General features: G+C 36.5%; 5 protein-coding genes across 6 annotated transcripts; 2 read left to right on the top strand and 3 right to left on the bottom strand.

Moving 5' to 3' along the window:
- Positions 1-1,218: 1,218 nt before the first annotated feature.
- LOC143174212 (protein Red-like) lies at positions 1,219-3,007 on the bottom strand. Its single transcript, XM_076364532.1, has 2 exons — positions 2,516-3,007; positions 1,219-2,436 (listed from the first exon to the last, which is right to left on the bottom strand). The coding sequence occupies exons 1-2, from the start codon at positions 3,005-3,007 to the stop codon at positions 1,375-1,377; spliced, it is 1,554 nt and encodes a 517-aa protein (XP_076220647.1). The 3' UTR covers positions 1,219-1,374.
- A 528-nt stretch (positions 3,008-3,535) lies between these two features.
- LOC116425410 (N(4)-(Beta-N-acetylglucosaminyl)-L-asparaginase-like) lies at positions 3,536-4,979 on the bottom strand. Its single transcript, XM_031973063.2, has 5 exons — positions 4,841-4,979; positions 4,613-4,769; positions 4,309-4,534; positions 3,944-4,242; positions 3,536-3,873 (listed from the first exon to the last, which is right to left on the bottom strand). The coding sequence occupies exons 1-5, from the start codon at positions 4,968-4,970 to the stop codon at positions 3,618-3,620; spliced, it is 1,068 nt and encodes a 355-aa protein (XP_031828923.2). The 5' UTR covers positions 4,971-4,979; the 3' UTR covers positions 3,536-3,617.
- A 1,047-nt stretch (positions 4,980-6,026) lies between these two features.
- Positions 6,027-7,179, top strand: LOC116426045 (thioredoxin-related transmembrane protein 2 homolog). The gene is made up of 5 exons (XM_031974504.2): positions 6,027-6,171; positions 6,252-6,432; positions 6,504-6,690; positions 6,764-6,959; positions 7,033-7,179. The coding sequence occupies exons 1-5, from the start codon at positions 6,028-6,030 to the stop codon at positions 7,129-7,131; spliced, it is 807 nt and encodes a 268-aa protein (XP_031830364.1). The 5' UTR covers position 6,027; the 3' UTR covers positions 7,132-7,179.
- A 429-nt stretch (positions 7,180-7,608) lies between these two features.
- Positions 7,609-12,502, bottom strand: kz (putative ATP-dependent RNA helicase kurz). 2 transcript variants are annotated; one of them, XM_076364530.1, is made up of 13 exons: positions 11,995-12,502; positions 11,738-11,917; positions 11,384-11,668; positions 11,122-11,329; positions 10,619-11,064; positions 10,204-10,555; positions 9,887-10,133; positions 9,632-9,818; positions 9,339-9,571; positions 9,054-9,277; positions 8,749-8,994; positions 7,830-8,681; positions 7,609-7,756 (listed from the first exon to the last, which is right to left on the bottom strand). In XM_076364530.1, the coding sequence occupies exons 1-13, from the start codon at positions 12,067-12,069 to the stop codon at positions 7,680-7,682; spliced, it is 3,612 nt and encodes a 1,203-aa protein (XP_076220645.1). In that variant the 5' UTR covers positions 12,070-12,502; the 3' UTR covers positions 7,609-7,679. The 2 variants fall into 2 exon arrangements, with proteins under 2 accessions (XP_076220645.1, XP_031830340.2); XM_031974480.2 differs by having other exon boundaries at positions 10,619-11,329.
- Positions 12,503-12,871: 369 nt separating this feature from the next.
- On the top strand, positions 12,872-13,853 carry LOC116426061 (ARL14 effector protein). Its single transcript, XM_031974526.2, has 3 exons — positions 12,872-13,017; positions 13,082-13,347; positions 13,609-13,853. The coding sequence occupies exons 1-3, from the start codon at positions 12,931-12,933 to the stop codon at positions 13,691-13,693; spliced, it is 438 nt and encodes a 145-aa protein (XP_031830386.1). The 5' UTR covers positions 12,872-12,930; the 3' UTR covers positions 13,694-13,853.
- The last annotated feature ends 901 nt before the right edge of the window (positions 13,854-14,754 follow it).

Below are 14,754 nucleotides of genomic sequence, written 5' to 3'. Positions count from 1 at the left end.
CGATAAGTTCATTCGAAGCGGCACGCGCGATTCTCGGTACTTCCCCCCAGCGAATTCGGGGAATTTCGTTTGAAATATTATGCAATCTCGAAGAGAACGTTGTTATCTTCAATCTTGTTCTAGACGTCCACCTTTCTCCGTGGTGTTCTATGTAGGGGATAGTAATGATAGTAACAACGTTGTCTCTATTGAGAATAATAAAAAATATTTGCAATTTGAACGTTGGAACGCTTAGAGTGTTTCATTTAATTTCGACAAGAATGCGAATTCTAGCTTTAAAGTATATTGCTATTTTTATTGGAGAATTATGGGAATTAATGGGGAACGATTCTGAATGAAACGGTGTTATTTTAACAATGTAAATATTCAAAGGTGTTTATATCATTTTTTAAGTGACCGTCACGTATCAATGCTTGCAGATATTTTTCAATTTATTTTGGAAGTTAGAGGTCTAAGATAAAATTTAATTATATCGCGCGATAAAGCGAATTTGTTCGATGAAAGCCGTCGAAGAAAGCTTCGTCAGAAATTTCGTTTTCTATCGAGGAAATATTTTTACCAGAAACGAAGCAGTCGGTGATTTTGAGCGGTGAGAGTTTACCGTTCTCTTTAAACTGTGCGCTGAAAAAGATCAAGCGCGTAACTAGCGCACAAATGATTTTTAATTTTCTATAATAATTTTAAAATTAAAATTTCTTAACAAATGTACGTGATAAGGAAATTGCTGTTGAAATTCTTCTTCGGTATATGAATGTGTACAAAGCTGCTTGCTAATAGCAACATAGAGTGAACAGTATAATCAAATGACGTAAATGCAACGTAATATCTGCAACAAATCACTCTTATAAGATAAGAATTTGCACGGTAGTTAAGTGGTTGGTTAGAGAAACGTTTTAGTTAATAACAAAGTCAACGAAACATTGTAATACTGTTTCATGAAAATCTACTTGTTTACGACTTGTAACGTTACTGTTTGTTTGCAATTATTTTTTGTACAGCTTGTAACTCGTAACCAGTGCGAACAGGTTTGAATGAAATATTTTCCCTTATCGTGGGTTAATGGTCACCGATAAGCTGTTTACTAACTCTGTAACCGGTTCGAATCGGTTTTGAATCTGGAACTGAAAAGATAACTGGTGAAATATGAATGACAAAAATGATGTAAGCGCAGCTCGATTCAAGGAGGGATCATTTCTGGGAAAACTGATAAGGACGCGATTGTTAAAAAATGCAGTCTTTATCGTATTACCAGTTTCCGTACAGGGATAACATAGTGAATAATCAATTGCACTTTTATACTATAACATGTACATTTAATTACATTAACGAAGTTGTGATAAACATTAAATAAGTGCGCAGAACGGGTTATGTCGTTCAGTATCTGGGTACTTTAAATTCTGACCCGCCATCCAACACGGTACTCGGTTTCCTCTTGTTCATAATGTTCTGGATCTTCTGCCATTCTCTGTCTAACTCTGCTTTCTCGTTCTTCTCTTTATTATATTTCCTTGTTCGTCTGCCGTCGGCCATTTTCACACCGTATTGGAATGCTGCTTTCGGCAGTGCCTCTTTGTTGTTCATGTATTCGCTGTACTCTTCAGGTGTGTCGAAGTCCCATCTACCGATTGGTCCTTTCTTATTGCCGAGATCCATTTTAGTGTAATCCACTTCGTCATCCGAGTCATCTATGGCATCCTGCATTTCATCGAGACCAGGGTAACACTCAGCGTAGCCTTCCGGCTCTGCTGCTAATTTATTCAGAAGAGCACCTTTCTTAGGAGCATTGCTGTCCACATTGGTAGGCGCAACGCTCGGTAACTGAGGAGCATTTGCATTGTCGTCTGTGTCTAAATTAGTCTCCGGTTTGTCAAAGTACGAGCCTTTCTTCTTCTCCCTGGATTGATTTAGATCTTTCTTGCCAATCGTAGGAACATAGTCCCCAATGTCTCCATAAATACTTTCATCCTGTGGTCGTGGCGCTATGTCCATGTCGTTCATGTCATCTGGCCTAGACTTGCCATCCTTGTTCTTCTTTCCTTTCTTCCCATGGCGATTACCCTGTCGTAGGTAAGACAATATCTGTGCTAGTTTGTTTATAACTATGTCGTTGGTGGTTAAAGTAGGTGTATTGTCCACTGTAGGCACGTCTGCTTTGCTTCTGATCAGTGTGGTCGGTATGTCTACGTCTGCATTCTCGTCATCCAGTTCTATTATGTAAGCCATGCGACCAGGTGTGAATAATTCGTTTCTCTCTATCGTTTTTGACTTCATAGTCATGACAGTCTTGTAAACATTACGACCAATCTTGGTCTTAAATTGCATTTCGTCGTCCTTCTTCTCCGGCTCCTTCTTTTCCTTTACCTTGTCTTTCGGCTTCACTAACTTCTCCATCTCTTGCTCTTGTTCGTGCTCCTTCGCTTCGATTTCACTGCGTACCTGTTGTTATACAAAATTTGCTTCAGCAACTTGTACAATTGCTAACTGAACAAACTGATTTTCAATTTCAGATTCGTACCTTCTGCAGAAGAGCATAATCCAACCCTTTTACCAAGTGAGTGTGTTCCATGTCACCACCCAAGAATTTGGATTGCTGGATCATTTGTCTCCTGCGTTCAGCAGCATCCATTCCTGACTTCAGATCTGGTGCTACCGCTCTGTACGCACTGGCACTGTTCATGGGATCCTCTGCCTGGTAATCTTGATTTGTACCATCCCTTCGCTCTCTTGCTCTGTCTCTGTACTTTTCTGCTAACTCTGCCATCTTATCCTCCTCTTGCTTTTTCAACTTGGCATAAAAGCTTTTCTTCTTTCTCCTAAGTTCTGCTCGACTACCGCCACTAACATTAGGAGTCTGTGCAGTTTTAGCACTAGCATCTCTAGCGGTCCCTGGTACCGATACTGGTGTAGCTGATGGAACCGATGCCCTTGGAGTCATCAATAATTTACGAAAGTCGTCGTTCGTTAAACGAACGGACATCCCCATGTCCTCCTCCGTTGTTTCTGGCATTTTTGCGTTTATAATTTGTCCCCCTTCAATAAGATTAAGGTTACATTGTTAGAACAACAGAATGATTAACTAAACGAGTACCGAAGAAATTGTAATTTAAAATTTGCATGCTACTTACGTTTACTATCGTTGAATTTATAGTAACTGTTAAGCAAAAATTGATATGTGTCAGTTAATTATTTAATATCAGTATTAACCCATAAACACACTGGGTTGGACTTGTCAACACAACATATGTGAACTACAGCGCCACATTATCGATCGTGTTCTGACTGAACCATGATAAACAACTGTCATAGTTTTACAGGAACAAACAACCGTTGGTAAAGTAGACCAACTATTTGAAACTGTCGATAACTTCAACTAAAATTCAAAAAATTAATACAGACATATCCTTATAATAATATTAAAAAAAACGAATTAATAATTATGCTACAGAAATGTGAATTTTATAGTAATATTACACATTCAAAACATATTGCAGAAGTGAAATATTCTAGTAACAATGACAGTAAATATTATGAAATGAAAAACATGTTTTATGCCAGTTACAAATATATAACTTTATTCAATGGAAATATTACAATGAAAATTTAATTATAATTATGAATCACTTTTCACTCTGTAAGACGTAATAAGCATCTATACAGTTCACATATTGCATCGTTGGTTTTCCTAATTTAGGATTAGCAATATAATGCGCGAAGCGAGTGATACCGTTGCAAGCAGCCCCATATTCTCCGTCTTTATTCAATGCGATCACTGCACCTGTGAAAGTTGGATAATGCTCAGCAATTCTACGAACTGCTGTAGTCGCGGCTGCGGTTGGACTGGCGCCGCGACGCATTTCTTCCACGGCTAGAAAACTATATAAACATTGATTATTTTAAGTGTTACAAAAATAATCTCTCTTCTATGCTACAGAAAATTCTTTACCTGGGTAAAAATCGCATCATTATATCACCCTCACCAGTACCAGCAGCTGCACCAACTTTCTGATCAGCGTATGCACCTGCACCTGCAATTGGAGAATCCCCAATACGGCCAGGAATTTTATTTCTAGCACCATTCGTCGAAGTACCCGCAGCTATATGGCCATTTGAATCTATCGCAATAACTCCAATTGTATCATGATTCTCCTCAGTTACATATGATTCGTGTTCTTCAATGGAGTTTTCTCCTATGTCCACAGAACGATATGGACCACAACTTATTTTTGGATCTGGTACCACATTCTATAAAGAACAGCATTTAACAATGCTTGGATAGAGAGCATTTTATATTATGTTAAGGGTTTATACCTTCCAGTAATTAGGCTGACAGCTGTTAGCTTTCCAGTCCAGCCACATCTTCTTGGATTCTTCTGTCTGCAAGGATTCTGTTTTGAAACCCATTTCCAAAGCAAACTTTGTTGCTAGTTCTCCACCGATTAGGGAATGTTTAGTATTATGGAGAACCTTGCGGGCAACAGAAATAGCATTCTTCACATTCCTCAAAAGCCCTACACCTCCTACATCCATTGTAACTCTGTTAATGACAAAATAACTCGATATTAATTTACAGGCTTTTTGGGTGCACACAACTTTGAGGAAACAAATGTTATACCCATCCATAATTACTGCATCTAATGTAGTTTCTCCAGACTCATCTGGACTACCTCCATATCCGACTGTCTTCCTACATCTCTGTTGTTCGCAGAGGCTACAACTCTCTTCTATTGCATCCAAAGCACTTCTTTTTTCATTGTATAGAACATTCCAAGCTGAAAAGAAAATTGAATTTAATAGATTTTAGTGTAATGTTATTTTTTAGAAATTATCCTTGAAAATGTACCTTTTTGTGTAGCATCTTGGTAATCCCAGGTGATTACAACCAAAGGGATGCTGTTATTGGAGGCAAATGTTACTCCATAAGTTGATAAATAGATACTTGTGACAATACAAGTTGCTAACAGGAACTGCATCTTGGGAGCTCTGTCCAAAGAGTATTGACCGGTATTGAGTATGAAATCAATGATCGTTGTTCAAGAATTAGGTGGGGATATATCTCTCTTACCCTGCTATATACAATTACAATATTGGTTTAACATTATGTGTTTAAGTAACACAGTCTCCTGATAATCTACAGAAGTCAGGAAACCGTCAACAAACTTCTATAATTATATCATATTTATCTTATACGAATATACGTAATTTTCATGAGATTTTTATTGAGGAAACATTTTCTTTAGATAATAGGTACATACGACAGAATTAGATTAATCAAAAATATCGATAAGAATATGTCGGTACAAAATTAAATTTCGTTCTAGTGTTAATGATACCTTATCTAGCTCGTGGAAATATTTAAGCCGATAAGGGCTTTAGGAAAAGCGTTTTATTTAATGGCAAATGCAGCCTTATTAATAATACGTGTACCAACTATAAATTAAAATATTTTTCGTCACATAAAATTTTATTGTACATCGTTGAAATCTATTTTAAATTATTGACAGATTATCGCTAATATCAATTAATATATTAATTTGTGAATTATTTCGTAGTCCCTTCATTAATTACTAAATGTAAATACTGGTTGATTGCTCGTAGAAATTCAATGCATCAACTGGTGTTAAATTTCTTACGCCTACGTCGTTTAAAGAATTAAATGTTATAATTTCCTGACCAATGAGTTCCCCAAATTATCTAGACTGGTCGGTTCTTATCCGTTTTCATCGTGTTTAATTTAGATTTACTGATTACTTTGTGAAATGTTTAACAAGAAAGGTCGTTAACTGCTCGCAATAATATTGATAGCAATTTCAAACTTCGGGTAAACAGGCGAGTTCGATGACACGAGCGATTTTTGATCGATGCATAATTTTACCTGGCTTAGTTATACAATAAGGAAACATTAAAAATCAGTAAACTTAAAGTAGGAAATAAATTTGATTGACAATTATTTGTCGAGGCTGAATCGCTCAATTAATAAGTGCGTTTCGTTCATCACAGTTATAACCTATATACACTCGTCCTGCTACGATGCCTTTTAAGAAAGATTTGAAGCTTCTGTTAAAGCCATATTATTTAATAAACATTTTGCTTAGCCTTTCCTACATCGTTTCAAAACGCATTCCAGTTATTTGTTATTATGCGTTCGCACAATCAGAATGTGAACTCGATGGGGTAAGTTAGAAATAAAATTTCATTGCTTTTTTTAAAACGGCGTCTGATAAGTATTAATAAACAGTTTGTTCACTGTTTAGAGAGAAACAGAGATTTTATTTTTCCTCATGATAGTCATAATGATAAGGTCACGGAAAACTGGAAGCGTTACCATGATAAACTATCTTTCATCCAGTTTTGTATATACCAAAGTTGCTAATTTACTCCTTTGGTTTTATGCTGATATTCGCATGGGAATACTGTTTGCTATTATATTCATTCGTATGTATTTATTTGAAGAAGAACAATATAGCGTGCAATGTATTTTTTATTATAAAAATTTCTAATTACAGTGTGTGGGTTGTTGTTCCCTGAACCAACATACCAAGGTCCAGAGAATGTAATTTACTTACACAGTGCAAATGGATTGCAGGAAGAACTGCAGCGTGACACAAGAGTTACTTGGCTGGTTGCATTCTATACAGCATGGAATCCAGCTTGTGTTAACTTTGCACCTATATTTTCTGAACTTTCTGCAGAGTTTGTTTATTTGTTTATATGATACCGATAGTTTCATATTCTAGGATAACAAAATTGTTCATTACATTTTCAGATTTGCTTTAGAGAATTTGAAATTTGGAAAAGTGGACATTGGAAGATTCCCTGATGCAGGTACAAAGTATCGTGTTAGCGATGCCAGTACTAGCAAACAGCTTCCCACTATAATTTTATTCAAAGATGGTAAAGAAGTGGATAGACGCCCATATGCAGATCATAAAGGCAAAGTGGTTAAATTCTTGTTTTCATTGGTACGTGTATCAAGAATATCAGTATACACCAAGATCATTTTCTGTTTATTAAATGGAACATATTACTTTGTAGGACAATATAAAAGCAGCATTTGATTTGAATAATCTTTATAGAGATTGTAAAAAGAATCCATTAAAGAAAAAGGAGAAGAAGTCAGTAAAGGCAGAGTGATCGGATTCAGGTTTTTAGATATTTGTTAAATCGTTATTGACTCCATAGAAGAATAACTTCTACTGTGTAGAACAAACATTTAACATACTACCGACTTGCGCAAATTTTAATTTATACAAGAATTCGAGTATTTGTAAATATTTCATTATGTCTTTTACCATCATTCACGTTTCATGCACCACAGTGTTCTATTAGTAAAAAAATGAGAATGATAATATAGGAAAAGACAATTATTTATTAAATGATAAATATAGGCAATCGAATGTCATCGACATTAAATGATGTAAAACTGCCACATGTTCAATATGATTTACGTGAGTGGAAAGTTTCGCATTATATTTATCGAAAGTGACGTATAGCTTTTAATTACGTTACACACAGATTCGTAATATACAACTCGTTGCGGTTTTCATTGAATAAACATTGTTGAATTGTACGCTTTTGTAAGGCTTTACTGTACACCGTGTGTCGTATTAAATTTTCATATATTACAAAATTCAGGCATACGTGTATAACACATGACAAGCATAATTTAGATATACAAGTTATCATACAGGTGGCCAAATGGCCGCAACTTCTCCATGAGCCGATTCCGGTAGCCATTTCCGATAGGCCGACAGGAGAACTAGAATTAGTTATAATTATTCTTCTAAATATCCTAATCATATGTACCCACATACGAGGAAACGTATACTTACAATATCTATCTGTTTCCCAAATCTCTAATAACTTTTCTTTCGACATGATTGCATGGGACAGTAAAAGTTGGGATATTTCCTGCGTTCTTGGCACTAATTTTGCCCATGCCTTGTTGATACTTTGTGGCGTTGAAAGTAGCGAAGGAACGAATCGTTCCAATTTGGGGCACACTTTCCCTTCCAAAAAGAAGCATGCAAAATGTTTCACCCCTTCTATGGACAAGGGATGTTCCATGGTCATCACTGGTAGTTTCCAACCGCCTTTTCCCACCGTTCCTGTTATGCTGCACACGATTTTCCCAGTCTCTGCATCGTACCTTGGTGGTGGATCAGTCAAGGGTTCCCCAAGTTGACAGAGGGTGGGAGCAAACTTAGGTAACCATTCTGGTTCTATAGCTGTGATACCTCGCATATACATTTTATTCGTCTCATATATTTCTTGGTAAACCACCCATTCAGGGCTAGTCTTACGGAGAACACACGACGACAGCATGAACACAGGATCCTCCATTTCCAAGGTTTTGTAAGCATGCTTCCATTTATTTTTGTCTTGGTCTTCGTTCACTTCGTCTGGCATTACTTTCCTCGCGACTTGATTGACCATACCAGCGAGGACTAATTGTCTCAGTAATTTGGCTTCGATATCAGTTGGTGGTTTCATTTGTGGGTCAATCGTTAGGTTTAAATTCTGTACGTTTAAGTTAATTTCATTTGTGAGCTGCTGTCGAAGCTTTCTAATCTCTACGATTGCTTTGTGCCTTAAACCATGCTCTTCGCAGAATGGGAGAAGCTTGCCTTTAGTCCCAGCATACTCTGCTGCTCCTACAGCTCTTATCAAGACCATTGGATCGCCTGTATAAAATATACTTATTAGTATCAGTGTTAGAGATTTGATAAACTAAGTATGCAATTAACACACCAAGGAGTAAACTATTCCCTGCTCCAGCCCAATGACGCCTCATTTGTAGCCACTTGCTTTTGGTGGTTCTGTCTGAACCAAACGCCTCCACCAACACTTCTTGAACAGATAACGCAGCAACCATGCATACAGTGTATTGCAAGAGACTGTGTTGATGGGACAGGGCCAACATCTTTCCATAACGGGGAGCAACCGGAAACGCGGCGATACTATGACCAAGAGGAGTAACTTTGGCACTGTATGAACCTAGGCGATAGTAACATTATTTAAAGTTAGTATTAAATCTGAACATCTGATATTCGTACCTTCCTTTCCGGGCAAGGGTTGGCACAATGCGCCAAGAATTAATAGTTGTTTCTCAGCTGTTTGTAATTGTGCCGTGTCTGGCGGAGTTGGAAATGGAAAATTGACAACTTTATCGATATTCATCACTTTCATTTGCAGTAGCAGATCGTCCACTGGTTTCCGTTGGATTTCTGATTGACTGAATTGCTCGAATTGATCGTTGAATATTGCTGAAGAATATAACCTGGAAAGAGACAATTGTCCATGAAGATTGATACGAATAAAATTGCATCATTAATGGATACCTGTAGCAATGGCCAGGACCAGTTCTACCAGCTCTCCCTGCACGCTGGTTTGCCGATGCTTTGCTAGTGTAACAGATTCTGTACGTACTCACACCTGTTACTTTATCATACATTCTTGTTTTACATCGTCCACAATCTATAACATATTTAATATTGGGTATTGTGAGAGATGTCTCAGCTACGTTTGTGGCTACTACGCATAAACGGCAGCCTTCGGGGGGTGCTTCGAACACCTAAGAACAGACGGGTATTAATATTTGTTTGTTTGTTCGTATGCATCAGTTTTTAATTACCTTAGCTTGCTTATGGCTTGGCAGTAGAGAATAGAGAGGCAGGACCCACAGTGGTTGTGCATTTGAACAAGCATTCAAATCGATGACATCAAAATCCTCATCCTCATCCTCATCTAAATTTAAATCTTCATCTTCCTCACCTCCGATTAAATCTTCATGCGTGTCATCGGTAGGAATCACAGCATAACTGTTAAGTTACAATTACTTTACACGAAACATTGTTGAAAGAATTTATAGAAAGTTCTATCTACATACTCATCCAAATTAATATTTGGTAATTGAATTTGTTTTTTCTGTCTCAATTTATTGGAACGTAGAGTTTTCTTTGAATAAAATTCATCTTCAGAGTCATCATTGTCACTATTGCTCTGTGCATTTTCTTTCCTCTCATTAGACTCCTCTGTGTCCTGTACACTCTTCGAATTTTTCTGAAGATTTTTTTTATTCTTTATAGGAAAGGCTTTACGTAACTTTCTTGTTATAAAATTAACTTCCTGTTGTCCTGAATTATTGGTATTGGGATATTTATTAGAAAAAAAAAATTATATAATTCATAATTCCAAGGTACATACCTGTTAAAAATATTAAGATACCACCATCTGGTAAACGGGTATGTATCTTTACTGCTTTTCGCAAAGCATCAGCAACGTAATTAACACTCGTTCTCCGATTAAAATGTATTGTAACCGGAAACTGTCTGGATTCCACTGTTAGTACTGGTGGTTTTATTTTAAACAGTTTCTTATTCTCTACAAATTCTTCTACCCGCAATGTGGCTGACATTATTATCAGTTTCAGAGGATTGTTCCTTTTATTACGTAGCGGTACTATTCGTGATAGCAAACCTATTAATATATCAGTATATACACTTCGTTCGTGTGCCTCGTCTAAGATGATCACCGAGTATTTCGTTAACAGAAAATCCTGAAAAATTAAGTGTCGTTAAGTTTTAGCATTCATGGTAAATACAGTTAAGTAACAACTTACAGTTTGTATTTCCTTTAATAAAACACCATCAGTCATGAACTTAATTTTTGTGTCTGGTGTAGCATTTCCCTCAAAACGAATCAAGTATGAAACCTCCTTTTCTGTGAGATTCATTTCCTCAGACACACGTTTGCTCATAGACATAGCAGCAACTCTCCTAGGCTCAGTGACTCCAATTAACTTTTCTCGAGCATAACCAGCTTCATAAAGAAATTGTGGTACCTGAGTAGTCTTACCACTTCCTGTTTCACCAGTGATTATTACAACTGGATTTTCATTAATAGCTTCCATAATAGCTTGTTCCTCTGCTACTACTGGTAATTTTAATCTAGCTGCTTGAATCTCTGGCTTTCTCTGTAATATTACAAATTTCTTTTCTGCTGGCTTTTGTACACTTACATCCTTATTTGGAGGAATTTCCAGTTTTCCTTTTTCTTTTTCTTTTTCTTTTTGTTCTTTTCCTTTTCCTTTTCCTTTTCCTTTTTCTTTTTCTTTTTCTTTTTGTTCTTTTCCTTTTCCTTTTTCTTTATCTTCTTCTTTAAGGCCAGCCTCTGTTGTATTAATATTAGTTGTAGGCTCATCCTTTTTCTCTGAAAAATTTTCTTTTGTATTATCTTCTACAACTTTGCTGTCATCAGGAGTCACTTCCGAAGTATGTTCCTCTTTTTCAGATTCATCCTCTATATCGCTGGTCTCTGAATCACTAGATTCCTATAACATGTGTCTATTAATACCCATAACAATTAAATTTCATTATCAACTTACATCAAATCCAACAACATTTGGATCAGACACAGCTTTCACTTTTCTCTCATCCTTTAAAATAGACAACCTCTTTTTCTTTGCACCTTTGATAGCATTTACTGACTCCTCTTTGTCATCATTTTCATAGTCATTGTTTCCACTATCATTGTATTCTTTAATAGGTAACTCTGCTTCCCTAAAATAGCGTTTTAATCCTTTAGTTTGCAGAGATGTTAAAGACACGTATTGCTTTAACTCTTCTTGTGTTGTTTGAACTTTTGCTAATTCTTCTAACAGTGTAGCTCTCTGATCACAGATAACACAAATGAAATAATTGAAATTAACAAAAATTATTCTTTATTTGAAACAACTTACTTGTAATTTTTTCTTTTTCTTCTCTACAACTTTTTCCAACTGTTTTCTACGTTTTTTGGACAATAGTTTAGTGACAGTGACTTTCTTAACTTTATTTTTTGTTTTCCTTTTTTCATTGGGAAGAACTAATGGGTTACAATTGTCATAATTATCTTCATAGTGTTTAATGTCCAAAGTAATCTGTTTAAAAGCAAAAATAATATTATAAAACTGATTTTTTACTTTTGTACAAACCATTCATATTATTATAGAAATACCTTCTTAGTACCAGAATTGTCAATTTCAACTTCTGCGTTATTTCTCGCTTTCCAATTAAATCGTTTTCTGCCCATCTTTAATTCTATTCTTTTATTACGAAATTTAATAAAACTATCTCATTTTATTTTTTGTTTAATTAAAATACATCTAATACACGTATATCTGTTTTCAAACTGTCATACAATCCTTTACACAAATCTACGCAGGTTATGTTGATTGTATCCACGTGCTTCGAGATACATTACAAAAGAGACATCTAGTATAATTTCTTTAATTATTCAAAAGCTTAATAATTATTCAGTTTATTTCATTAATATCAAATTACGTATATTACATATATTATCATATTGCGAAATTAATATTAATTATCAAATATTTAATATCAAATAACTAATACAATATCAAACCAAGTTATTCCATATAGACTTTAGATATCGTTAGATGATATCTATTCTATCGACAGAAGTAATTTTTTATTTACATAATTTTCTAATTTCACTGCCAGATGGCGGCACTATGTACTTTTTGTAGCGCCACCACGAACTCTTCCTTATCAAGTATAGGCGGCTATATGGTGATGCACGGTGTTGTCATTGTGGCGAAAATATTAAACTATTGAAAAGTGCGGTAAATCATCTTTGATTTTCGGTGTTTTTAGAGTTATAAAATATAATGGTAAACGACACGTCTATACGAATATTGAATCTGTGACATTAGTTTTCGCGCGCTTTAACGGTGAAATAGATTAGGTTTCTAGACTGTTCGAATGTAAATAATAGTAAATTAGCTGTAGGAAAGTTTAATTTCTTTAGTACAAAATAAATGCAACTACACGAACGGACGGACGAAATTTGTAGAGCTGAGAATTATGTTTTTCGTTCCAAGTTACAATTTTTAATCAGAGTTTTCCCAAAAATTCCCACGTCGTGGCTGGAATGACAGGTATGGATACAGGAAACACGACTCCTGCTGACAATTCTTCATTTAATAAAAATGTAGAGTCGACTCCACGTGCTGAGCGAGTAAGTGTTCTCTTAATTTCAAATGTGAGACATTTTTATTGATGCTTTTGCATATTCCTTGTAGAGAGTCACTCGAGGCTCCAGACAGAGAGCTGTGGATAGCGTGACAAAGAAATTTCTTAGGAACTTTGATCCGGAACACAGTGAAAGAGAGAAACGTAAACTTCATAGACGATTGTATCAAGGTCATAAGAGGCATGCGTTGTATGATGAGAATGGAATGTATATTCAGACGGGTGATGACCTTTGCGATTGTATGAATTTAAGCTGTGAGGGGTGTCATTTCCCTTGCACTAAATGTTCATCCACTAAGTGTGGTCACGATTGCAGGTTTATGTTACACAGAATTTGTATAATTGACTTAATTGATTTATTTCATAATTATGAAAATGTACACACGTTTAATTAGGCTTCATGTAACTGTTATTTACTGCATCTAACCAGCATAATATTTTAGAGTTTTTCATAGCTTACAAATCATAGTCCAACTAAATGTTATTCACATTTTCATAATTAAAGCGAATTGATCTAATCAATTGCACAGTACTTGTGTCATTCAGTGGTAATTACCTCAACTACTTTTTCTACTAGAATCAATCGTAAATGGACATATGAATCTATTGAAAATGAGGGCAGTGACATTGTCATAAAAAATCCCCTATTAAAGGAGACCTAATAGCTTGCATGCGAAGGTAAAGGAGCTCAAATATTTTTACAGAATCAGTGAGAATCTTGTTCGAGGGTTCTCATTAACCTTCAAACAAACTATTTTGCTATTCTAAGTTAAGACTATGCGAATTCTTGATTGAATTAGGATAAAAAGAATAGAATGTTGTACGAGTATGGGAAAAGCAATAAACTTATACAAATGTCCCTTTGTATACCTCTCTCTCAATTTTGCTTTCATCCCCAGAATTCTCTATTGAAGCATGTAGCCGTAGATTCAACAAAGAACCACGAAAGTAGCTTCCACACTGAGGAGGACTCGATGGGCCATTGAATTTGCTAACCGCAGGCTGCTGCTGGTGTTGGAATGTAAATGGTTGACTGGAAGAAGTGTAATTGGATAGTGGAGTGGTTTTCTCAGAGGGGTTGGGGAAGAGGAATGGTTGTGGAGAAAGAGAGAGAGAGAGAGCGTGAGGAAAGAAACAATGAAAGGATAAATAGGTATGCTTGCGTAGTATGAATACGTGTGCACTGTCACACCGAACCGTCTATTGATTTTCCCCGGCACTTTTGCCGTAGTGCGCATCCATCTATCGCGCATACACACATACACACACAGCATGGTGGAGTACAGCACACATGCCTCCCTCGCAGCGAGTGGGGTGGTGAGCCCCGGTGCGGAGGGCGTGCGCCTCGTTTCCCTTCGAAATCATCGTCAAAGTTCACGCAACCGAGTGCACGACGGAGCGAGTAACAGCAGCAGCGAGAATGGTGATCCTGCTGCCGGTGAAAATCGAGCGCAACCTCCGTCGATCGATTCGTTAATTAACCGTAGTGCGGGGTGAAACATCGAAGGACCCGCCGGTGTGTACCTGTCAGCGTGTTGTCCACGTTTCCACGGAGAGAGCAGGCCACCAGGTGTTATTATCGTTGTTCCTGACCGCCCGGCTCAAGAAACATTGTCCTCCCATGACGCACGTTACCCGAAGTTGTCCTGCAACACCTGACAAGTGACTCACACCATCAAAGGACATCCTGCAATTGTCCAGAAATATCAGGGTTCTATCCTAT

This window comes from Nomia melanderi, chromosome 2 (assembly GCF_051020985.1).
Source record: "Nomia melanderi isolate GNS246 chromosome 2, iyNomMela1, whole genome shotgun sequence".
NCBI lineage: Eukaryota > Metazoa > Arthropoda > Insecta > Hymenoptera > Halictidae > Nomia > Nomia melanderi.
Note: the sequence above shows the minus strand (reverse complement) of the source record. Positions and strands in the feature narration are given on the sequence as shown.